This window comes from Neoarius graeffei, chromosome 7 (assembly GCF_027579695.1).
Source record: "Neoarius graeffei isolate fNeoGra1 chromosome 7, fNeoGra1.pri, whole genome shotgun sequence".
Lineage (NCBI taxonomy): Eukaryota > Metazoa > Chordata > Actinopteri > Siluriformes > Ariidae > Neoarius > Neoarius graeffei.
The window spans coordinates 21,802,933-21,828,467 of NC_083575.1; the positions used below are offsets into that span (position 1 = coordinate 21,802,933).

Genomic DNA, 25,535 nt, shown 5'->3' on the forward strand with positions numbered 1-25,535 from the left:
AAACCTTGTAAAAGCACTTATTTTAATTCTAACAGCTCAAAGTAGCTCCATAATAAAAGTTTCCAAGGTATATAGTTGTTTTTGTAAAGTTTGGCTCCATCTTGAAGATATAAATGAACAGTTTTCCGCGATGATAACACATACTTATTACAGCGCATCAGTGGCTCGGTGATCATTTTATGTGACACGCTTTTGTTGGTTTTTATTCACTGAGAAAAGCGATCTTTTTTGACGGCAAGAATCATGTTGCTATAGCAATGGGATTGTTTACTGTGTCAGTACTGCGTATGCGTTATCTCGCCGCGTGAGATTTAAACTTCATAAAAGTGAAGTGTGTTGATTTCGTGGATTTTGTTGCCACTAAAAATTACATTGTTATAGAAAATTTCTGCTTAGATTTTTACAATTAGAAGTTTTTATTTGTCTCACATATGCACAGCTGGTAAGGGGGAAAGAGCTGAGAGGAGGAGGGAAGCCAAGCTTTGTGTTGTCATCGTGGTCGTTTACACTACCGTTCAAAAGTTTGGGGTCACCCAGACAATTTTGTGTTTTCCATGAAAAGTCACACTTTTATTTACCACCATACGTTGCAAAATGAATAGAAAATATAGTCAAGACATTTTTCTGGCCATTTTGAGCATTTAATCGACCCCACAAATGTGATGCTCCAGAAACTCCATCTGCTCAAAGGAAGGTCAGTTTTATAGTTTCTCTAAAGAGCTAAACTGTTTTCAGCTGTGCTAACATGATTGTACAAGGATTTTCTAATCATCCATTAGCCTTCTGAGGCAATGAGCAAACACATTGTACCATTAGAACACTGGAGTGAGAGTTGCTGGAAATGGGCCTCTATACAGCTATGGAGATATTGCACCAAAAACCAGACATTTGCAGCTAGAATAGTCATTTACCGCATTAGCAATGTATAGAGTGGATTTCTGATTAGTTTAAAGTGATCTTCATTGAAAAGAACAGTGCTTTTCTTTCAAAAATAAGGACATTTCAAAGTGACCCCAAACTTTTGAATGGTAGTGTATATCTTCAAGATGGAGCCAAACCTTACAAAAACAACTATATACCTTGAAAACTTTTATTATGGAGTTGCCTTGAGCTGTTAGAATTAAAATAAATGCTTTTACAAGGTTTTTTTGGTGTACTTGCAAAGTCGGCATGTTGTTTGGCTGCGAAGATCCAAACACCATCTGTTAAAAGTCAATGCCTTCATGATAAAATAATTTTTTTCCTGTAAAATCAAGCTGAAACTAAACTTGGAAAACTACTCTGACAATTCTTCTGGAAAAGGAAAGAGATTAAACGCTATAAACCAGGCTTATAGTACTTGAGTCCGACTCATGCCCTAATTTTAAGGACTTGTGACTCAACTTGGACTTGAGCCCTGATAACTCGGACTCATGCATTAACTGCATTCGGACTTGTAAATTATAGACGAAGACTCGGATTTCTTTTCTTTATTTTTTGTAATTTGCCATAATAATTTGGCATATTTATATCCACATTAATTTTTGTACTAATTTTGTGCAAGTGTTACACTTGTGCGCCTTGTCGCATGCATCAGATAGACTCTCGGGCGCGCTCCAGACAGCGCGCGCGCCAAGCGGACTCTCGCGCATGCACCGTAAATGACTCGCACCTGCACAGGATTAAGGCGCAATCAGTGCGCCGATATAAAAACTGAAAACACACTTGCTTTGCGAAGTATTGAGTTGCGTTGCTGACACATTATCGAGCCTTATTTCCTTGTTTGGTTTCCTGATCCCTGATTTTCTGTTTCTCGTCTTTGATTCTGCCGAGTCTATGATAGCCTGTTTGTGCCTCGCTTGACCTATTGCTTGTTTCACTGTTTTAAGATTTTGCCTGCCGTTCTGGATTGTTTTCCATCTTCACTTGTATTAATAAACACACCTTCTGCACTTACCAGAAGCCATCTCCCAACCATCTCTGACAGAATACTTCACACTCCTTGACAAAGAGAAGCACATTCACCTGTTCATACGTCATGTTCAGGAACAAACTATTGTTTGTAATGTTAATGGCACTAAAACAACCACCGTCAAATGGTGCGGTTGGAGTCTTGTTCTCGGACTCGATTCAGATCAGTAGTGGACTCAGTTTTTTTTTAATGACTTGGACTTGAACACTGGGGACTTGTGACTGGACTCGGACTCAAGGTTTAGTGACTCGACTACAACATTGCTATAAACTGCTAAAACTTTTGTTCCTGACCTTGTTGAGGGGTTTGTTTACATGAAAGCTTGCTCTCCAGTATGACGTTGCTATGTGGTATCCAAGCACATGACTTCTAGCTGCAAGGAGCCCATTTTCATTGTAGCCTCAGATTTCTGTTCTTGACTGACAAGAGTGGAACCCAGTGTGATCTCCTGCTGTTAAAGTCCATCCACCTCAAGCTTTGATGTATAGACCCCTTGCACTGATCTCACGTTTAGGTTAGCAACTGTCGCTACCCTAGACCTGGGGCACAAGCGAACTTTGTTTACATACTGTTCACATACTAAAGCCAAACGAAGATGTCTGGCATCTGTTGCTATTGTCTGAAGAAAACTACACCTAAAAAAGAAGCTCTACTACCGGATTACTTGGATAATCTTAGTCAGAAAGAAGCAAAGGATATATATACGCAGAAATTAAGAGTTTATCAGCGGTTATGATCCGTACAAAATTCCTCAAAATGACTGGAGTGACGGTGCAGATTTGTGGCCTAGCGTTAGCTGCATGTTGGAATATACCTTCTTTTTCCTGAAGAGTCCCAACATGGAAGAAGAGTTTAAAAGAAAAATTCTTTACACAAAGAAGGTTTTCCCGACATCAGCTTTTGAGAAAGCCAAAGCATTTACTCTCAAAGGACTCCTACTTGAACTGTGGGCTAGATGGTATTCCCAACCCTCCATGTCTCAGCAACCCCATGGACATCATAGCTGTTTACACACTCTAATTTATACATTGATATTTATTATTGTTAAGACAATATCTGAAGTGTTATTTGTAAAATAACAAAATATCTTGCTCTAGACTTTCAATGTTATAAGATTTTATTTTAATTTTATCTCATAGCGGATGGTACAGTAATTACAAACGCTAACAGAATCGGCACATTCCAGTTGTAGCTATCGTCATATAGTAACTATAATCACCCTTGTAATAGTAATTTCAATAAACGGTTAATGTTCAGTTCCATCTTCATTTATTCTCTATTCAAAAGGCACAACTGAGTCACACAGGTTGATAACATTTGTAATGGACAATAACAATTTCATGCAAAATAATTTTTCCTGCCATAGTCGATTTATTTCCATTTCACATGTATGCAGTTGTTGTAAAGTTCAGTCTATTTGTGTAGAACTCTCTCAAACTGTGGGTTTGTTACTACACTCTGACTCCATGGTGACATTTTGCACAGGACTGGGTTCTTCTGATAACAGAAGCAAAGTTTCAGCACCCTCTTTTCTGTTCTTTCAAGATATATAGTGCATGCCTCTCCTTGTTGGATTTTTTACTGCGTTGTGTCCAAGTTGTTTGTTTGGTGTCCAATCTGGGTTTTCCGTGTCGAATAAGGAAGCTGGTTTATCTGTAAGAAAATCATTTGATTTTGTTTGGACACTTTTTCATGAAGAAACTAACTCGAATGCGAGCAGAAAAACTAAAACGAGATTCTTAAGCAAACTCTTCCATACTCACTTCCGACTTTCTATTATTATTATTTTTTTTGAAATACAATCGCGAATTTCTCTGGAGTTTTCAGGCTTAGCTCCTCTCGTCATATTCTCTTTAACCAGTTATTTCTTCGTTGTTCTTGAAGTATTTGCTTCTCTTTGTTAACGTTTTTCTTAATAATGGGAAGATGGTAATACCTTTTATCCATTTCTCTGTTTGAACAACCAAAAACCGCAAAAATGAACCATATTGAAGACAGATTAAGCCTTGCTTACACGAAAGATGGTGCCCAGGTGAAATTATCACGTGATGGGTGACGTCATGCGCAAGGGGTCTGAAATGCTTTTCTGCTCAACCATGGTTATAAAGAGTGCTTATTTGAGTTAGCATATTATTTGAGTTAACACCTTGTTTCAACTTGACCCAGTCTGGCCATTCACCTCTGACCTCTCTCATCAACAAAGCATTTCTGCCTGTAGAACTGCTGTTCACTGGATGTTTTTAGTCTTTTGTACCATTCTGTGTAAACTCTACAGACTGTTCTGCAAGGGAAACCCAGGAAATCAGCAGCTTCTGAAACACTCCTGAAAACGAGTATGAAAATTGCAACTTGCTGTGATCAAAGGTATTTACACTTGTGTTCAAAATAATAGCAGTCCAACACAACTAACCAGATCAATCACTGTTTTTGGTGGAAATTATATTACTACATGGCAAATAATTTACCAGTAGGTGTAGTAGAGTCATAGAAAACCAACAGACCCAACATTCATGATATGCATGCTCCTGTCTGTGTAATCGAATAATTAAGTGAAAGGGACGTGTTCAAAATAATAGCAGTGTGGAGTTCAATTAGTGAGATCATTCATTCTGTGAAAAAACAGATGTCAGTCAGGTGGCCCTAATTTAAGGATGAAGCCAGCACATGTTGTACATCCATTTCTCTCTGAAAACATGAGAAACATGGGTCGTTCCAGACATTGTTCAGAAGAACAGCGTGCTTTGATTAAAACGTTGATTGGAGAGGTAAAACGTATACTGTAAAGAAGTGCAGAAAATGATGGGCTGCTCAGCTAAAATGATCTCCAGTGCTTTAAAATGGACAGCAAAGCCAGAGAGACGTGGAAGAAAACAGAAGACTACCATTCGAATGGATCGAAGAACAGCCAGAATGGCAAAGACTCAGCCAATGATCAGCTCCAGGGTGATCAAAGACGGTCTGAAGTTACCTGTGAGTACTGTGACAATTAGAAGATGCCTGTGTGAAGCTAATCTATCGGCAAGAAGCTCCCGCAAAGTTCCACTGTTAAAAAAAAGACGTGCTGAAGAGGATACAATTTGCCAAAGAAGACATTGACTGGCCTAAAGAGAAATGGAAAAACATTTTGTGGACTGATGAAAGTAAAATTGTTCTTTTTGGGTCCAAGGGCCGCAGACACTCTGAAGACAGTGAAGCATGGTGGTGCAAGCATCATGATATGGGGATGCTTCTCTTACTGTGGTGTTGGGCCCATTTATCGCATACCAGGGATCATGGATCAGTTTGCATATATCAAAATACTTGAAGAGGTCATGTTGCCTTATGCTGAAGAGGAAATGCCCTTGAAATGGGTGTTTCAACAAGACAACGACCCCAAACACACCAGTAAGCGAGCAGCATCAGGGTTCAAGACCAACAAAATGAAAGTTATGGAGTGGCCAGCCCAATCCCCGGACCTTAATCCGATAGAAAACTTGTGGGGTGACATCAAAAATGCTGTTTCTGAGGCAAAACCAAGAAATGCAGAGGAATTGTGGAATGTTGTCAAATCATCCTGGGCTGGAATACCTGTTCACAGGTGCCAGAAGTTCTCAGAAACCGTGGTTATACAACTAAATATTAGTTTAGTGATTCACAGGAATACTAAATCCTTAAGATTTTTTCAGTTTATACAGTAAATATTTGGAGTTTGTAATGAAAAATGCAGACACTGCTATTTTTTTGAACAGCCCAATGTTCATTTTTCTTCATTTTCTGTAATTAAAATATTCATACATTTTTCTTCATGTTTTGATGTAGAATATAATGTGCAGTGTTCCCAATGCATGGAAATAAAAACTATTATAAGGATTTTGAGCTTTACTCACGTTTTTAAACACACTGCTATTATTTTGAACACAACTGTATATTCATTGTTCAGTTTTTATGGTTATTGACCTGTTTGACTGCAAAATGTTTGGTCTCATGGTCATTAGGAAACACCTCTATGGTGTTTCTTCAGGGCCTTTATCATCTATAGCTTTCTCCTTTCAAGCAAGTGAAGAAGAAGAAAATAAGTTTGAAAAAAAAAACTGCTGTTTCTCTAAAACGAGATTGTAATCAGAAACACATCCACACACCAAGTGTGACGACATGGGTAATTATGATTGGTTGGTGCGAGACCAATGGGATGCTGCGTCATGTCCGTGTTGGTTGTCACTAAATTTGACTTGAAGGCAGTCTTTGCCCTCCTGTAGGAACTCTAATGTTGTGCTATTAGATTTGTTCTGACTTTGACCCTTGTGTGAAGGTGACAGCATGACATTTGCACTGTTTCCAGGTAATTTATATATTTATTTATTTTGAAGATTGCATTGAGAGCGGATATGTTGCTACTCTCAGAATCCGGTATGACTATTTTGGTCCACTTCTCCTTGGCTCTTCAACGTGTTTTGGTACCATGACAATGTACAAAGTGACCTCTGATCAACCTTGGAGTACACTGATGCACTGAGAAGCATGCACAAAATTAGCTTTTACAACATTCTGGCTATTTATTTGAGTAATTCACTTTCCCATTAACAGAATGCATTAGGTCCAAGTTTATAGGCTTTTCAGTCATTGAATTGTTTTAATTAAACCCATTCAATTCCAGTCAAACAGGCTAATAAATATAACAGCCTTGCTGGTGGGGAGTTGACATTTCTATGGACCCCCTGGCTATGTGTCACAGACCCCACTTCATTATATTATCCACCACAGTTAATATGACCCTAAAACGTAGTACATTTTATAAAGAGGAAAATAAAAGCTTATTTCTAACAAAAATGCACCTAGATAACATTTTTTTAACAGTGTGTTCCTTCTAAAGAGGGTCTTGGTTCAATGGTATGTTTTTGATGGAGACCAGAAAACACTTGTATACAAGTTGCTCTTGATAAGGGCATCAGCTAAATGCTCTAAATGTAAATAAAAACTGCATGGTATGGGCATCACAGACAAGTTCGTCAACAGTATGATAAAGAAAATGTAGAACGTACATTATTTTTACAGTGTGTTCAAGGGAGAGGAAAAAAAAAGACTGGCAGGTTGGATGTGAAGCGTCACTGTGCTGTCATTTATAGGTCCTTTCCAAGGCTTTCAATGAGGTTGAAGTCTTGGCTCTGGCTGAGCCAAGTTCATTAGGTTCAAGTTATTTTCATGTTGGAACATAAGACTTCGCTCCAATCTGAGATCCTGAATGATTGTAAGTGATCATATTCTGACAAGACTCCTGGCCCATGCTACGTAAATAAATAAAAAATCCAAGAGCTCAATGCACCCACCACCATGTTTCACTGTAGAAATAGAATTGGTCAGGTATTGAGCCATGCCTGGTTTCCTTGTGTTGATTTCTTGTTTCTCATGGCTGAAGAGGTTTTTTTTTTTTTTTTAAAGGTAGCTTCTGCTGAACTTCAAACCTCCATGTCTGAATGATGGCAACTACAGTGTTCTTCTGGACTTCAGTGCCTTTTTACCTGATCTGTGCTGCAAGACAATCCTGTATCACTTAGCTGTGGAGCTTTATATACACACAGGTCTGTCTTTCCAAATCGTGTCCGAGCAACTGAATTTTGATCAACCTGTAGAATCGATGGAAAATTAGCTCAATTTTGAATGTCACAGTAAAGGGTCTGTATTGTGTTTTGATGACATTAATTAAAAATTAAATTGTTTCAAACGTTTAGTATTCATTTTCTAAAATTTTTAATACAACCCCTGGTAAAAAGTATGGAATCACCAGTCTTGGATGAGCACTCATTCAGACGTTTTATTCTGTAGAACAAACTGAGATCACAAACATGATACAATAATAAAGTCATTCCAAAGTGCAACTTCTTGGCCTTCAGAAACACTAAAATAAACAAGGAAAATACATTGTGATAGTCAGCAAATGTTACTTTTATAGACCAAGCACAGGGAAAAAAAATATGGAATCACTCAGTTCTGAGGAAAAAAAATATGGAATCACTCAATTTTCAGGTAGAAAATAAGGACTCACCCAGTCAATTTCCTTTCCTTAAATTGACACCTGCCTCAGATTAGATCTGCTCGTTAGTCTGCAGTTAGAAACAGTGCAGTTATCACACCTTGGAGGGCTGCTGGACCAAGTGGATTGGCAAGAATCATGGCTCCAACAAGAGAGATGTCTCTTGAAACAAAAGAGGGGCTTGTCAAACTTCTTAAAGAAGGTAACTCTTCACGCATGGTTGCCAAAGATGTGGGCTGTTCACAGTCAGCTGTATCTAAGATATGGACCAAGTACAAACAGCATGGGAAGGTTTTTAAAGCCAAGCGTACTGGTAGACCAAGGAAGACATCAAAGCGTCAAGACAAAAAAACTTAAGGCCATATGTCTTGAAAACCGAAAAAGTACAACAAAACACATGAAGCATAAATGGGAGGAAGCTGGAGTCAATGTACAAGTATGTGACTGAACCGTGAGAAATCGCCTTAAGGAAATGGGATTTTCATATAGGAAAGCTAAAAGAAAACCATCATTGACACCTAAACAGAAAAGAACAAGACTACAATGGGCTAAGGAGAAGCAATCATGGACTGTGGATGACTGGATGAAAGTTATCTTCAGTGATGAATCACGAATCTGCATTGGACAAGGTGATGATGCTGGAACTTTTGTTTGGTGCCATTCCAGTGAGATTTATGAAGAGGACTGCCTGAAGAAAACATCCAAATTTCCACAATCCTTGATGATATGGGGCTGCATGTCAGGCAAAGGCACTGGGGAGATGGCTGTGGTTACTTCAATAAATGCACAGGTTTACATAGACATTTTGGACAGTTTTATCCCTTCAATTGAAAAGATGTTTGGGGATGATGAAATAATTTTCCAAGATGACAATGCATCGTGCCATAGAGCAAAAACTGTGAAAGCATTCCTTGGTGAAAGACACATCCAGTCAATGTCATGGCCTGCAAATAGTCCAGATCTCGACCCAATAGAAAACTTGTGGTGGAAATTGACAAAAATGGTCCACAACAAGGCTCCGGCCTGCAAAGCTGATCTGGCAACTGCAATCAAAGAGAGTTGGCACCAGATTGATGAAAAATACTGTTTGTCACTCATCAAGTCCATGCCTAAGAGACTGCAAGCCGTTATAAAAGCCAGAGGTGGTGCAACTAAGTACTAGTGATGTTTTGAATGTTCTTTTGTTTGTCTGTTTTTCATGATTCCATATTTTTTTCCTCAGAATTGAGTGATTCCATATTTTTTTCCCTGTGCTTGGTCTATAAAAGTAACATTTACTGACTTCCACAATGCTTTTTCTTCATTTCTTTTAGTGTTTCTGAAGGCCAAGAAGGTGCACTTTGGAATGACTTTATTATTGTATCATGTTTGTGATCTGAGTTTGTTCTACAGAATAAACCGTGTGAATGAGTGCTCATTCAAGACTGGTGATTCCATACTTTTTGCCAGGGGTTGTATACACAAAATTATGAAAAAGTTTCTGAACAGCATCATTAATGGCTAACCACCAGTTCTATGAAAGAACACACTAATGTGAAACAAGTATGACCTCTAGCTCGTCTCGTCTCGTCTTCTTCCGCTTATCCGGGACCGGGTCGCGGAGGCAGCAGTCTAAGCATGGAAGCCCAAACTTCCCTTTCCCCAGTCACCTCGGCCAGCTCCTCAGGAAGAACACCGAGGCTTTCCCAGGCCAGCCGAGAGACATAGTCCCTCCAGCGTGTCCTGGGTCTTCTCCGGGGCCTCCTCCCAGGGGGACATGCCTGGAACACCTCCCCAGGGAGGCGTCCAGGAGGCATCCGAAAAAGATGCCCGAGCCACCTCAGCTGGTTCCTCTCGATGTGGAGGAGCAGCGGCTCTACTCCGAGCTCCTCCCGAGTGACTGTGCTTCTCACCCTATCTCTAAGGGAGCGCCCAGCCACCCTGTGAAGGAAACTCATTTCAGCCGCTTGTATCCGCGATCTTGTTCTTTCTGTCATTACCCAAAGCTCATGACCATAGGTGAGAGTCGGAACGTAGATCGATCGGTAAATTGAGAGCTTCGCCTTTTGGCTCAGCTCCTTCTTCACCACGACGGACCGGTAAAGCGACCGCATCACTGCGGAGGCTGCACTGATCCGTCTGTCGATCTCACGCTCCATCCTTCCCTCACTCGTGAACAAGATCCCGAGATACTTAAACTCCTCCACTTGAGGCAGGACTTCTCCACCAACCTGGAGAGGGCAAGCCACCCTTTTCCGGTCGAGAACCATGGCCTCGGACTTGGAGGTGCTGATTCTCATCCCAGCCGCTTCACACTCGACTGCAAACCGCCCCAGTGCATGCTGAAGGTCCCCGTTTGAAGAAGCCAACAGGACAACATCATCCGCAAAAAGCAGAGATGAAATCCTGTGGTTCCCAAACAGGATTCCTTCCGGCCCCTGGCTGCGCCTGGAAATTCTGTCAATAAAAATTATGAACAGAACCGGTGACAAAGGGCAGCCCTGCCGGAGTCCAACATGCACTGGGAACAGGTCTGACTTACTGCCGGCAATGCGAACCAGACTCCTGCTCCGTTCGTACAGGGACCGGACAGCCCTTAGCAAAGAGCCCCGAACCCCATACTCCCGAAGCACCCCCCACAGAATACCACGGGGGACACGGTCGAATGCCTTATCCAGATCCACAAAGCACATGTGGACTGGTTGGGCAAACTCCCATGAACCCTCGAGCACCCTATGAAGGGTATAGAGCTGGTCCAGTGTTCCACGACCAGGACGAAAACCGCATTGTTCCTCCTGGATCCGAGGTTCGACTATTGGTTGAATTCTCCTCTCCAGTACCCTGGAGTAAACTTTCCCTGGGAGGCTGAGAAGTGTGATTCCCCTATAATTGGAGCACACTCTCCGGTCCCCTTTCTTAAAAAGAGGGACCACCACCCCAGTCTGCCACTCCAGAGGCACTGTCCCCGACCACCACGCGATGTTGCAGAGGCGTGTCAACCAAGACAGCCCCACAACACCCACAGAGGTAGCAGTAGGGGTTTGGTGCAGTGTGGATCGGGTGGCAGTCGAAGGCAGGGGCCTCGACGACCTGATCCCCGGACACAGCGGCTGGCTGTTGGGACATGGAATGTCACTTCGCTGGGGGGGAAAGAGCCTGAGCTTGTGCGGGAGGTTGAGAGGTACCGGCTAGAGATAGTCGGGCTCACCTCCACGCACAGCTTGGGCTCTGGAACCCAGCTCCTCGAGAGGGGCTGGACTTTCCACTTCTCTGGAGTCGCCCGTGGTGAGTGGCGGCGGGCTGGTGTGGGCTTGCTTATAGCTCCCCAGCTCAGCCGCCCTGTGTTGGAGTTTACCCCAGTGAATGAGAGGGTCACCTCTCTGCGCCTTCGGATTGGGGAGAGGGCTCTTGATGTTGTTTGTGCCTACGGGCCAAATAGCAGTATAGAGTATCCGGCCTTCTTGGAGTCCCTGGGAGAGGTACTGAGGGGTGCTCAGACTGGGGACTCCATTGTGCTACTGGGGGACTTCAATGCTCACGTGGGCAACGACAGTGACACCTGGAGGGGCGTGGTTGGGAGGAACGGCCTCCCCGATCTGAACCCGAGTGGTGTTTTGTTATTGGACTTCTGTGCTAGTCACGGTTTGTCCATAACGAACACCATGTTCGAGCATAGGGGTGTCCATAAGTGCACGTGGCACCAGGACACCTTAGGTCGGAGGTCGATGATCGACTTTGTAGTCGTTTCATCTGATTTCCGGCCCTATGTCTTGGACACTCGGGTGAAGAGAGGGGCTGAGCTGTCAACTGATCACCACCTGGTGGTGAGTTGGATTCGCTGGCGGAGGAGGAAGCTGGACAGACCTGGCAGGCCCAAACGTATGGTGAGGGTCTGCTGGGAACGTCTGGCCAAGCACTCGGTTGGGGAGGTCTTTAACTCCCACCTCCGGGAGAGCTTTAACTCCCACCTCCGGGAGAGCTTTTCCCAGCTTCCGAGGGAGGCGGGGGACATTGAGTCTGAGTGGACCATGTTCTCTACCTCCATTGTGGATGCAGCTGTTCGGAGCTGTGGCCACAAGGTCTCCGGTGCCTGTCGTGGTGGCAATCCCCGAACCCGGTGGTGGACACTGGAAGTAAGGGATGCCGTCAAGCTGAAGAAGGAGTCCTATCGGGCCATGTTGACCTCCGGGACTCCTGAGGCAGCCGACGGGTATCGGCAGGCCAGGCGTGCTGCAGCTCGGGCAGTTGCGGAGGCAAAAACTCGGAACTGGGAGGAGTTCGGGGAGGCCATGGAGAAGGACTATCGGTCGGCCTCGAAGAAATTCTGGCAAACCGTCCGGCGCCTCAGGAGGGGGAAGCAGTACTCTGCCAACACTGTTTACAGTGCGGGTGGGGAGCTGTTGACCTTGACTGGGGACATTGTCGGGCGGTGGAAGGAATACTTTGAGGATCTCCTCAATCCCACCGTCATGTCTTCCACTGAGGAGACCTCTAGCTCTGTTTCAAATAAAAATGTTTGAGATAAACAGTCCTATTGCTCATCACATACTTGAATGCAAAAGCTCTAGAAGTAAATCCAAATATAGCACTGTTAACCTTCAGCATTAAATTTATCCACTATAAATATTTATATTTATTTAATTCTATCCACATTCACTGGATATGTTCTCCATGGCATCCCCTGATGCGCACATGAGGACACATCATCAGTATTGTTTTCTGGAGTCATTGAGTGGTTCGGGTCTTGCAACAGACACCCTCTTCCAGGCGATCCAACCAAGACTGATCAGACCTTGGCCTGTGTCCTAGTGGCATTCTTCTGCCCCCACTGCTCCTCCCTCTTCAACCAGAGCCATCTGGATGCTCTCTCTACCACCTCCATGTTGTTATCAATGGCTCTTCTTCTGCTGGCACCAGTTATGCCCAGGGTTCCATAAGCCCTGTGCAGGTAGTGACCAGCAAATCCCCTACAGCCCACCTCCACTGGCATACAGCTTGCCTGCCACCCGTTCCTCCGACAATCCTCCACCAGCTCCTGGTATCTTGCACTCTTCCTCTCTTGAGCCTCCTCCATCCTCTCTTCCCAGAGTACTGTCAGCTCCAGAAGTATCAGCTGCTTTGTGGCCTCTGAAACCAAGATGATGTCAGGTCTCAATGTGGACTGGGTGATGTGTGGTGGAATTTTCAGCTGCCTCGCCAGGTCAACCGTCATCCTCCAGTCTGGGGCTGTGGAGAGCAAACCTACAGAGCAGTCTTTTTGTGTTCTCTTCAGCACCAGTCCCTCCTTAACAAAGTGGATGCCCTTGGCTGCAGCACAGGTGTATCTGCTATCCTTGATCCCCTTGCTGATTACCTCAGCGATGGATTTGAGGACCTGGTCATGTCTCCAGCGATACTGGCCATCACTCAGTGCCTTGGAGCAACTGCTTAGGATGTGCTCAAGGGTTCCTGTCTTAGAACACAGGGGGCATGCAGTTGTTTCTACTTTGCCCCATGTCAACAGGTTGGATAGACTTGGAAGGATGTCGTGGACACCCTGAATCAAGAACTTGCATAGATGCGTGGATGACTGCTTACCTTGTGCTCCAAGCATTCTACAATGGTCATGGGGACTTCATAGATAAACAGAGGCCAGAAGATCCTTGGAAGGATTCCATTTTGGTAGACCCAAGTCTTGAACCTTCCAGGAAGTCCAGACTTGTTCACTGCTCTTAACCAGCCCTCCAGGTCAGCACTGGTTGCTTTGATGGAGTCTGTGTCCTTCAGGCTGCAGTTGAAGACCTTCCCAAGGCTCTTCACTGGATTTTCCTGTGAATCTGCACTTCTTCCAGCCTGAAGCAGAACTTGTCTGTGATCTTCCCTCTCTTCAGAACCAAGGACCTGGACTTTGCAGGTTTGAAACTCATGAGTGCCCATGACATGAGTTCTCTAACCCCTGGAGGATCCACCTCATACAGTTGTTGTCACTGTGAGATTGTCCATGAAGGCTCTTACGGGAAGCTGCCTTACTCCTGACTTGCTGAGAGGGCCCTGGCATTCCCTTTCTGCTGCTTTGACCAGCATATTCATTGTCTGTGCTAACAGGGTCACGGAGATGGTACACCCAGTGATTATCCCAACTTCCAGCTGGTGCCAGTCTGATGTTACCTGGTCAGAGGAGACTCTCGAGCTGAATCTGCTGTAATAATCCAGGATGAGTTCTTTCACCTTCTGGGGTATGTGATATTTTTCCAATACGACCTCGACCAGCTTGTGGGGCAATGACCCATAGACACTGGTAAGGTCCAGCCACAGTATAGCCAGGTCTCCTCTGCCCTCTCTTAGCTCCCTTTGATTTCCACAACATGCACTTTAAAGGTGCAAATTTTATTTTATTTTTTTTTATTGTGACCCAAACAATAATTAAGATGAAAAAAACAAATCTGGAGTGTGCATAGGCATTCACCTCCCAAAGTCAATACTTTGTAGAGCCACCTTTTTCTGCAATTACAGCTTCAAGTCTCTTGGGTTATGTCTCTATTAGCTCAGCACATCTAGCCACTATGATTTTTGCCCATTCCTCAAGACAAAACTGCTCCAACGTATTCAATTTAGATGGGTTGCGTTGGTGTCCAGCAATATTCAAATTATGCCACAGATTTTCAATTGGATTGAGGTCTGGGTTTGACTAGGCCATTCCAAGACATTTAAATGTTTCCTTTTAAACCACTCCAGTGTAGCTTTATCAGCACGTTTAGGGTCATTGTCCTGCTAGAATGTGAATCCTCGTCCCAGTCTCATACCTCTGACCAACTCAAACAGGTTTTCTTCCAGAATTGCCTTGTATTTAGTGCCATCTGTCTTTCCTTCAATCCTGAGCAACTTTCCTGTCCTTGCAGATGAAAAACAGCCCCACAGCATGATGTTGCCATCACCATGCTTCACTGTAGGAATGGTATTCTCAGGGTGATGGGAAGTGTTGGGTTTGTGCCACACATGGCATTTCCCATGATGGCTAAAAATTTAAATTTTAGTCTCATCTGACCATTCCCAAACAATCTTTGTGTTTGGGAAGTCTGCCACATGCTGTTGGGAAAACTCCAAACACGTTTTCTTATTTTTTTCTTTAAGCAATGGCTTTTTTTCTGGCCACTGTTCCAAAAAGCCCCACTCTGTGGAATGTATGGCTTAAAGTGGTCTCCGTCTAACCTTAAACGACCAGGTGATGGGAAAAGCTGAACAGTGGACTCATCAGAGATGATGATCTTACTCCAGTCCTCTAAGGTCCAATCCTTATGGTCTTTAGCAAAACCTCAGCCTGGCTCATTTTTGCTTCTCATTGATGAAGGGCTTTTTTTTCTAGCTTTGCATGACTTCAATCCCACCCAGAGGAACCCGTTTTGAACTGTCCTTACCATGCACTTAACCCCAGTTGCCATTCTTTTTGTAGGTCACGTCAAGTCATCCTACAGTTGTTGAGTGACATTTGAAGGAGTTGACGATCATCCCGGTCAATGGAGAATTGTTTTCACCCTCTGCCAGTCTGTAACTTTGTTGTCCCCAATGTCTACTGCTTGACCTTGTTCTTATGAACTGCTGTCTTTGATATTTTGAGTGTCAGGTTGCTTTCATCCTCACTGCATCCCTCTGCCAGTCTCACTCAACACTTTTCTTTTTTAACCCTTTGACAAGATGAATAAAAATTTTTTGTATTCCAATGAACTGGAATACAAATTAATCTCACAGTATTACCTTAATACTAGCACTGTTTTTGCCATCCAGACTGGCCCTATTGCAAGAAGATAGTGATGACCACAGCAGTGGTTTTTATCCCCCGCTGGCCAAAAGGCCCGAAGGGGAATTATGTCGTGGTGACGTCCATCTGTCCGTCGGTCAAAGGGTACTCACCTTCTGAAATCAACTCCTCTCACAATTTTTGGAGGAATTTCATGAAACTTGGCAAAAGGCATGTCGATAGTATGCATATTGTTTTGTTCAATTCGGTCACATTTTACCAGTTTGTGGCCCTTGATTAACAACCTTGTAACTTTCACAATTTCATGAAGGTGTGCTTGCCTTCGGACATCAGCTCCTCTCAATTTCTGGACAAATTTCTCAAAGCTTGGCAAAAGGCCTTGTTATATGACGGTAATGCATATATTGTGATTTAATTTCGTTTGTGAAAATTTTACCAGTTTTGACCCTTGATTAAATAACTTGTACTTTGACAATTTCATGAGGGTGTACGTTCTTCTGAAATCAACTCCTCTCACAATTTGTGGAGGAATTTCACCAAACTTGGCAAAAGGCTTTGTTATATGGCCATTATAAACAAGTTGAAATTTTGTTTAATTTGGGCAAATTTTACCAGAGTTCTGCCCTTTTGTTAATAATCAACTTGTACTTCGGCAATTTCATCAAGGTATCCTTGCTTTCTGAAATCAACTTCCCTCACAATTTTTATCCCCCCGCCACTGGATGAAAGGCCCGAAGGGGGATTATGTCGTGGCAATGTCTGTCCGTCCCAGGAAGGGTACTCACCTTCTGAAATCAACTCCTCTCACAATTTTTGGAAGAATTTCACGAAACTTGACATGATTCTTTGTTAAATGTTGGTAATATACATATTGCAATTTTGTTCAAGTCAGTTGCATTTTACCAGAGTTATGGCATAGTTGCCAGCGGGGGATATTGTGCTCTCGGAGCACTCTTGTTATACTTTTTCAAGAAGATTTGGTTGAGGTGATCACCTAATCAGTACTTCATTAAGTAAAATGAGGTGTGCTTTTGCTGGAATTCCAGCACAAACAATGGAATGAAATGGCTGCCATACATAGAGATGCTGATTTAAGAAAAAAATTGAAGTGGTCTCTTAATTTTTTCCAGAGCTGTACACACGGATTCAGGTCAGTTTAAATAAAAACCCACATTCACTACATATTACTTTTTTATTCCACAACACATACAACATAAATCATCTGGCAAATGTATATTTAGCATGTGCACATACAGTATACTACAGTAGTTTGTTACATCACAGAAAATGAGTAATCAAAAGTAAAGCTCCTTTTTATGATTTATAACCATTTAAAAAAAGAAAGGAAACAGAGCAGGTGCCATCGAAAGCCCTCAATCAGGAGAATATGTAGCGCAGCATTAGTTACACAAGCACTGGAGTGCCACTGAGCCATGGTTTATTACAGTTTATTAGTCAAATAATATTATAAATAAAGCATTAAATCATGAGAAGGTGTGTTCTTAGGTATGACACAAAGTGGGGTGGTAAAATCACTAACTTGCCCTCTCATCACTTATTGCTCTATTTTAAAGGTTTAGTGCCACTTAATTTATGAAATTGAAAAAATATAAAATATAAAAGGGCAGTAAGTTACTGAACTGATTATTAATGAATTTGCAATAAACAATGCAGTGTCATCTTAACAGTAAGCTTTGGTTGCTAAACAATGTAACAAAGACTTGGGTATTCTAACCACAGAACAATGGCTGTAATGTTAATGCTTACGGTTTTAAAGGAACAGTCCACCGTATTTCCATAATGAAATATGCTCTTATCTGAATTGAGACGAGCTGCTCCGTACCTATCCGAGCTTTGCGCGACCTCCCAGTCAGTCAGACGCGCTGTCACTCCTGTTAGCAATGTAGCTAAGCTCAGTATGGCCAACAGTATTTTTTGGGGCTGTAGTTAGATGTGACCAAACTCTTCCGCGTTTTTCCTGTTTACATAGGTTTATATGACCAGTGATATGAAACAAGTTCAGTTACACAAATTGAAACGTAGCGATTTTCTATGCTATGGAAAGTGCGCACTATAATGACAGGCGTACTAACACCTTCTGCACGCTTCGGCAGCGCATTGATACGGAGCTCAGATATCAATGCGCTGCCGAAGCGTGCAGAAGGTGTTAGTACGCCTGTCATTATAGTGCGGACTTTCCATAGCATAGAAAATCGCTACGTTTCAATTTGTGTAACTGAACTTGTTTCATATCACTGGTCATATAAACCTATGTAAAGAGGAAAAACATGGAAGAGTTTGGTCACATCTAACTACAGCCCCAAAAAATACCGTTGGCCATACTGAGCCTAGCTACATTGCTAACCGGAGTGACAGCGCGACTGACTGGGAGGTCGCGCAAAGCTCGGAGAGGTACAGAGCAGCTCGTCTCAATTCAGATAAGAGCATATTTCATTATGGAAATACGGTGGACTGTTCCTTTAACGCCTGGTGCATTGATGCAGAATTCAAATATTTTGACTTTGAATGCAGCGCAACTCATCAGATTTTAGAACCGATACTGTTCATTTTTTTTTTTTAATGTCGATTGCAGTAAAATCACAATGTCAATTCCAATGAGACGTTAAAAGGTGTAACCATATTACGTTTTGGGCAAAATGTTTAAAGAAACATTACAGCAAAGCTGTAAAGAGGAAAATGGAGCAATTACATTTTTAGTCCAATTTTATATTTCAAATAAACGAAATATACCAACAAACAGTTGTGCGCTCTTGGCATAATTACATCTGTGCAAACATTCAAAAATATACACATCCTTGAGCCGTTCTAGTTTCTGCTAAATTGAAAAAAACACATCAGATAGTGTTGATCAAATAGCATTTGAATGGTGATGTTGAAAAAAATTTGATTTTTGTTATAAAGAAAAGGGTAAATGCAGGTCCTTCAAGAATACAGCCATCATTCCACAGCAGATATATCCCACCTCTCAAGGCAATATCTACCTTTATTATAAATACACAGGTGATTATAGAAAATCGTGCGCAGATTATCAAGAAATAGTCTGAATTTCGTGACTTGGCAAAATGGTGGCCAATCGCTTCGTCACCGTAAGTGAGAAAAAAAAGACAAAATTATGAAAGAAAATGCTGTTCCTAAAAGCACTAAAAAGATGCTACGACGTTTGGTCTAAAACTATTCAAAGGTAAGTTGGGATGGTGATTTATTTTATCTATTTCAAAAAAAGTATTTTATGTGACTCGCATAGATGTGACAAGCCTGCGCGCACCTTTATTACATTTGCATGCTGCTTTTGTTCACTTTTGAAAAAAAAAAATTAATATGATTTTTCTTTTTTTTTTTTTAAATAAAATCACCTGTGTATTTATACTAAAACAATTCTCCACCTCAGGCTCAGTGAACATCAGTGAATAATCTCAACTTTGTCTCGGCTATCGTTCACCTTGCCTTTGGCAAACAACTGTTCAAACAGTTGAAACATTACAAGCTCCTACTACAAACAACAACCTTTCAAAACTTCTAATCAAGTGACATCAGTGCAGGTCTTTGGTCATTTTTACCACCTCAAAAAATACAGAGAAATGTGATTTAGAGGTCTTTACATTCAAATTCAGCATAGTTTTACTTTCTTGTTAAAGCATTTTACTGAAGTACTGTATGTGGGTGTTTGTTGTAAAGTGAACCGATTATTGATGATTGCTTCTTGAAGCTGGTCATTCTATACACTATTAGCCAAAAGTATGCAGACATCCGACCACCATGCCCCCATGTGCTTGTTGTTGAACATCCTAGTCCAGATTTATTCCCTACTTTGCTGTTATTATAACCTCCACTCTTCTAAGGCGGCTTCACACTCGATGTAGGGATTTGTCCGTTCAGCCACAAGAGCATTAGTGAAGTCAGGCACTGATGTTGGGTGAGGAGGCACATAACCACCGTTCAAATTCATCCTGAAGGTGTTCAGTGGGGTTGAGTTCAGGGCTCTGTGCAGGACGCTCAAGTTCTTCCACTCCAACCTTGGTCTTTATGGATATCGCATTAATGGTCCTGCTGGAATATGTTTGGGCCCCTTCGTCCAGTGAAGGGAAATTGTAATGCTACACGATATAAAAAGTCCTCTGATAAACTGCGTGCTTCTAAGGTGGAGTCAACAGTTTGGGGAAGACTCACGTATGGGTGTGATTGTCAGATGTCCACAAACTTTTGTTCATATAGTGTATTTTACCTTTAAATTGAAAAACAAGGTTAAAAAAAACCCCTACATAAATAAAAATAAAAGGCTTGAATGTGGTTTTCCCAGATTACAGTCTTAGTTTCTTGAAAGCAGCATTTAAGCACTGCAGAGGAGCACAACAAATTCACTTGATGCGTTCATGTAACATGAAAACTTGTTATACACAAATTACAAGACTAATACATAAGCAGGGTTGGGGAATGCATAATAATATGAACCAGCATTTTTAAAGTTAAAGCTTCATGGTTACTGACTACTGACCTTACATTAAATTACATTTAAAAAAAAAAAAAATCGCAGAGCATATTTGAAGGATTAAATATGCTTCACTGAACAGTTTCAATACAACGTGTTATACGAAGTGTTGTAGATGATAATGCTCAAGCAAAAACCTCAACAGCCAGTGAAGGTGCTTTGAGGCATGATTGCAAAAATCAGGTTGATCAGTGTGGCAAATCTGACTTCTCTGGAAAACAGGGTAAATCATACATTTAACTTTGTGTCCTGTAAGCACTGAGAGAGAGAGCGCAAGTGTGCATTAGACAGCTGGTTAGTAAGATTCTACTCAACACACCATCTTCTAATTCGAGTGAAGATGTATTCGAGCTCATCTTGGTGCTCTGTAAAGCTGTAAATACTTCGTACAGGAGTCCACAATGTTGAATTGCAGCACTGAAGGAACTTGCATTCTTCTTGAATTTGTATATTGACCTAACAATGCAATGCTGTCACGAGAAATGTTGTCAACAGCTGAAAAGGAATTGCTAGTTAACACTGAGATTAAATGAACATTCGACCAAAGGTGACAGCAGGAACATGAAAAGGTACATGACTGAATTTTAACGCCATGCCCACGCCACGTGACTTTTTGTGGCAAAAAAGCCAAAGTTCAATGGCACTAAACTCCCATTGATAATGAGTGTACAAAAGTGCATAAAGTAAACTAAACACGGTTTCCTATTCGCTAGAAATAAATATTAAAGCTGATTGGCAATAAATTATTTGATAAGAATTGAAAGGAATACAAAATCGGAGTAGTCAATACTATGCGATAATTAAACAAAGTAAACATTCTGAATCAAATTGTTCTGCAAAGCATTTTAGATGTGCATGTATGTATGTACGTACGTACGTTCACAGAATACAACAATAAACAGATTTGCATACAAAAAGAAACCCTTTGTATCCCAGTCAGCAAATCCCAAGAACAAAAATAAATTAGTCAGCTCACAATGACGACAAAGCAGCGAGCTCCTCACAGGATAATGTCATAAACACGTCCTACGCGTCCCAGCCACTCTCGTACCGCTTGCCGTACACGGAGGTCAGTCACGTGACACGTCAGCTGACTAATGCAGGGGAACATGGCTGGCTGCAGGGCCACGAAGGTAGCATCTGGCAACAGCTGGATTTGGTTCAGGATGGTGAGGACCATGTTGGTCCATGCCTGAGTATTTGGGGGGGGGGATAAATAAATAATAATAATAATAATTAGTATTACATATAATCCATTAACCTAGAGTACATGAAGTAAATAAACAATAGTACTACTACTAATAAAATTAAATGTTGGTTCTGTGACACATTTCAGAAAAGATTATGAACAACAAAAGCATCCCCCTTACTTGTATCTGTGCCTCGGAGTCTCTGAGGGAGATGTTATGCGAGCTGGCGGTAGAACCCGAGCGTGGCCTCTTGTCCTGCCGCAGTAGTTCTGGTCCAGCACTAAAAGAGTGCCTCATGGTCCTCTGATCGAGGAGTTGCTGAGGTCTCTGTGGCCCGGGCGATTCTGGCGTCATCCTCTCTCCTGCCTTCTTCGTCAATGAGCCGTGGTTCTGTTGCTGCTGCTGCTGCTGCTTGCGCTTCTTGTACTCCATCATCAGCTTGGCGATGGTCTTGTCAGTGGCGATGGTATAGAGCTTGTTGCTGGCGCTTTCCCACCACTCCTTCTTCCTCCTCCTTTCCTCCTCCTCTGAGGAGGGCATGTTGGGCAAATGAAGGCGAGGGTTGTCTTCCAAGGGTGTCCCACGTCCTGAATGGCCACCTGTCGAAGGGGTGGAGCTCTCAGAGGGGAACAGAGGCAGAAATAACATGCTGTCAGGACGTGTGGTGGGAGGTGGCTCCTCGGTGCTGCTTTCCAGATCTAGGTGCATCTGAATGTAGTTTGTGCAGAGATCCATGCAGAGCTTGTGCATGCGTTTGAGAAGCCATGCCCAGTCTGCACCACTGGCGGGCTGGGTACTCAGAGCAGGCAGGCGAGTACGCCACCGACGTGGTGGGCTCACACGGGCCGTCTCCTCAAACATGTCCTCATCCTCAGAGGAGCAGGCTTGAGACGAATCTGAGCTGCCCTCCTCTTCTTCCTCCTCCTCACTGAGGATCTTCTTCACCTGCTCGACAGTGATCTGCTCCTGATTGGTCAGCATGGCACACAGCAGAGCCTGGAAACACCAGCACATCAGGGCTTTACATAAACTTTTTTGCTCACCGGCCACTGTGGCTAGTGGTTTTTCCGAGTCACTAGCCATTCAGCCTTTTCACTAACCACAAATTTTGTTGCCAGGAAATCGCAGTTTTTTCTTCACCATGATACGTTAAAGTTCAGAAGATCTAGATTTAATTATGAATGGCAGCGTATAATGCATCTCTACAGTAGCACTCAAGTATTCAGTGCTGTTAAGGTAGTTCCCTATATGAAAACATGCAACTAATTCAGACAAAAATATAAACAGAGTATTCTGTTTATTAAACTCAAATTCAAGCCCCTTACAATATGAAATATCGTATAATATGAAAAATAACATTCAGTACAACTGAACTGATTCTAATATTAAAAGTCCAATTCAAAACATTTATCACTGAAAAACATTTGATGTTTTGATATGTGCATCATCAAGTATTATGTATTATCTATTAATAGTGTGTGTGTGTGTGTGTGTGAGAGAGAGTGAGAGAGAGAGAGAGAGAGAGAAAACATGTGTAGAGAGAGACATTAAATGTCCTCATTACATTCATCATCAGAGGAGTCTGAATGGTCCATGAAAAATGGTCTTCGTGACCTGAGGCTTCCAGCAGGCCATAAGTTGGGAACGGGATCAACTTCTTTCCAATCGCGTGAACGTTTCTAAACAGCAGCTCCATCCTCTCCAGCTCAGCCGACTTCATGACAGCCAGGGACTGAAAGCTATGCTGTCCTGTAGTGAACCAGCCGTCTTCGCCTGTTTTTATGTTATAGTACTGATGTGTGCATTTGACTTTTCGTGGTCCTTTATAGTTTCAAGTTTAAAATTACTGGTGCCCGCCTTTGCCAGACTTTCTACAGTCTTCGCAGTACATGGTATTTTCGGTTTTGCTATGAACGAGCCAATCTCGCCCTAACTTCCATTTGTCATTGAATTGTCTTATCTTCCTATTAGCGTCTTGTTCATCTCCATGGCCATAGCCAGCTCTGAGGCCCCCGCGGTCCGGACCTCGGTCATTTTTAAGAGCTGAAAATACATTTGTATGCTAAATATTCAACTGGATTTAAAAAAAAAAAAAAACGAACATGAAAACATCTCTGTAAAAAGTGCATTGTTAATGATGTTAAACGTTGATTCTGTCTTCTGTGTCTGTTTCGTGCGGCTCTGAGACCAAGAACACAAATGCAAATGAGCGCGCGAGTCGGGGGAGGAACGCAGTGCAGCAGACACGTTTTTTTCATGGTAACCATCAGCGCACTTTCATGAAGCTGTTAAATGTACATTTTTGAAGCAGCGCAGTTGTAGCCTACCTTGTTTGTTATTTTAAAAATAAATAATTCAATAAGCCAAAGCAATAGAGTGGAAAGTTTCAACTTATTTTTGCCTTGGATAACTTTGCCTAAAACATGGTGGTGTATACTGATTTTTTTCCCAGAATTTTTTTTTTTTTGTGTAGGTGTAACGGATGCCAGATTGTTAATGTATCTTACTTACATAGGCTACATGGTTAGGGTATCTTTTGTCCTCATTGCTTGGGCCAGATCAAACCATTAAACAAGCTTAAATTATTCTTACTCTTGCCACATACAGTGCCTTGCAAAAGTATTCATACCCCTTGAACTTTTTCACATTTTTCCACCTTACAACCACGAACTTAAATTTTTTTTATTGAGATTTTATGTGATAGACCAACACAGAGTAGCACATAATTGTGAAATGAAAATGATAAATGGTCTTCAAAATTTTAAACAAATAAAAATCTGAAAAATGTGGTGTGCATTAGTATTCAGCCCCCTGTACTCCGATACCTCTAAATACAATCCAGTGCAATCAATTGCCTTCAGAAGTCATCTTAGTTAATAGAGTCCTACTGTGTGTAATTTACTCTCAGCATAAATACACTTGTTCTGTGAAGGCCTCAGTGGTTTGTTAGAGAACACTGAAGAACAAACAGCATCATGAAGACCAAAGAACTCACCAGACAGGTCAGGGATAAAGTTCTGGAGAAGTTTAAAGCAGGGTTAGGTTATAAAAAAAAAAAAAATCCCAAGCTCTGAACATCTCAAGAAGCACTGTTCAATCCATCATTCAAAAATGGAAAAAGTATGGCACAACTGCAAACCTACCAAGACATGGCCGTCCACCTAAACTGACAGAGCGAGCAAGGAGAGCACTGGTCAGAGAAGCAGCCAAGAGGCCCATGATCACTCTGGAGGAGCTGCAGAAATCCACAGCTCAGGTGGGAGAATCTGTGCACAGGACAACTATAAGTCGTACACTCCACAAATCTGGCCTTTTTGGAAGAGTGGCAAGAAGAAAGCCATTGTTGAAAGACAGGCATAAGAAGTCCCGTTTGCAGTTTGCCAGAAGCCATGTAGGAGACACAGCAAACATGTGGAAGAAGGTGCTTTGGTCAGATGAGACCAAAGTTGAACTTTTTGGCCTAAATGCAAAGCGCTATGTGTGGCAAAAAACTAACACTGCTCATCACCCTGCACACACCATCCCCACTGTGAAACATGGTGGTGGCAGCATCATGCTATGGGGATGCTTTTCTTCAGCAGGGAAACTGGTCAGAGTTGATGGGAAGATGGATGGAGCTAAATACAGGGCAATCCTGGAAGAAAACCTGTTGGAGGCTGCAAAAGACTTGAGACTGGGAAGGAGATTCACCTTCCAGCAAGACAATGACCCTAAACATACAGCCAGAGCTAAAATGGAATGGTTTAGATCAAAGAATATTCATGTGTTAGAATGGCCCAGTCAAAGTCCAGACCTAAATCCCATTGAGCATCTGTGGCAAGACTTGAAAACTGCTGTTCACAGACACTCTCCATCCAATGTGGCTGAGCTTGAGCTATTTTGCAAAGAAGAATGGGCAAAAATTTCAGTGTCTAGATGTGCAAAGCTGGTAGAGACATACCACAAAAGACTTGCAGCTGTAATTGCAGCAAAAGGTGGCTCTACAAAGTATTGACGCAGGGGGGCTGAATACTAAAGCACATCACATTTTTCAGATTTTTATTTGTTTAAAATTTTGAAGACCATTTATCATTTTCGTTTCACTTCACAATTATGTGCTACTCTGTGTTGGTCTATCACATAAAATCTCAATTAAAAAAAAAAGTTCGTGGTTGTAAGGTGGAAAA

At 42.2% G+C, this 25,535-nt stretch overlaps 1 protein-coding gene across 1 annotated transcript in view; it reads right to left on the reverse strand.

Moving 5' to 3' along the window:
* Positions 1–21,108: 21,108 nt before the first annotated feature.
* Positions 21,109–25,535, reverse strand: part of arfgef3 (ARFGEF family member 3) — a 93,100-nt gene continuing 88,673 nt past the window's right edge. The window contains exons 34-35 of the mRNA XM_060924602.1: positions 21,550–22,365; positions 21,109–21,371 (exon numbers count right to left, since the gene is read on the reverse strand). Of these exons, the coding sequence (XP_060780585.1) occupies positions 21,180–21,371; positions 21,550–22,365 (1,008 nt within the window). The 3' untranslated portion in view covers positions 21,109–21,179. The remainder of the gene's footprint in view (positions 21,372–21,549; positions 22,366–25,535) is intronic.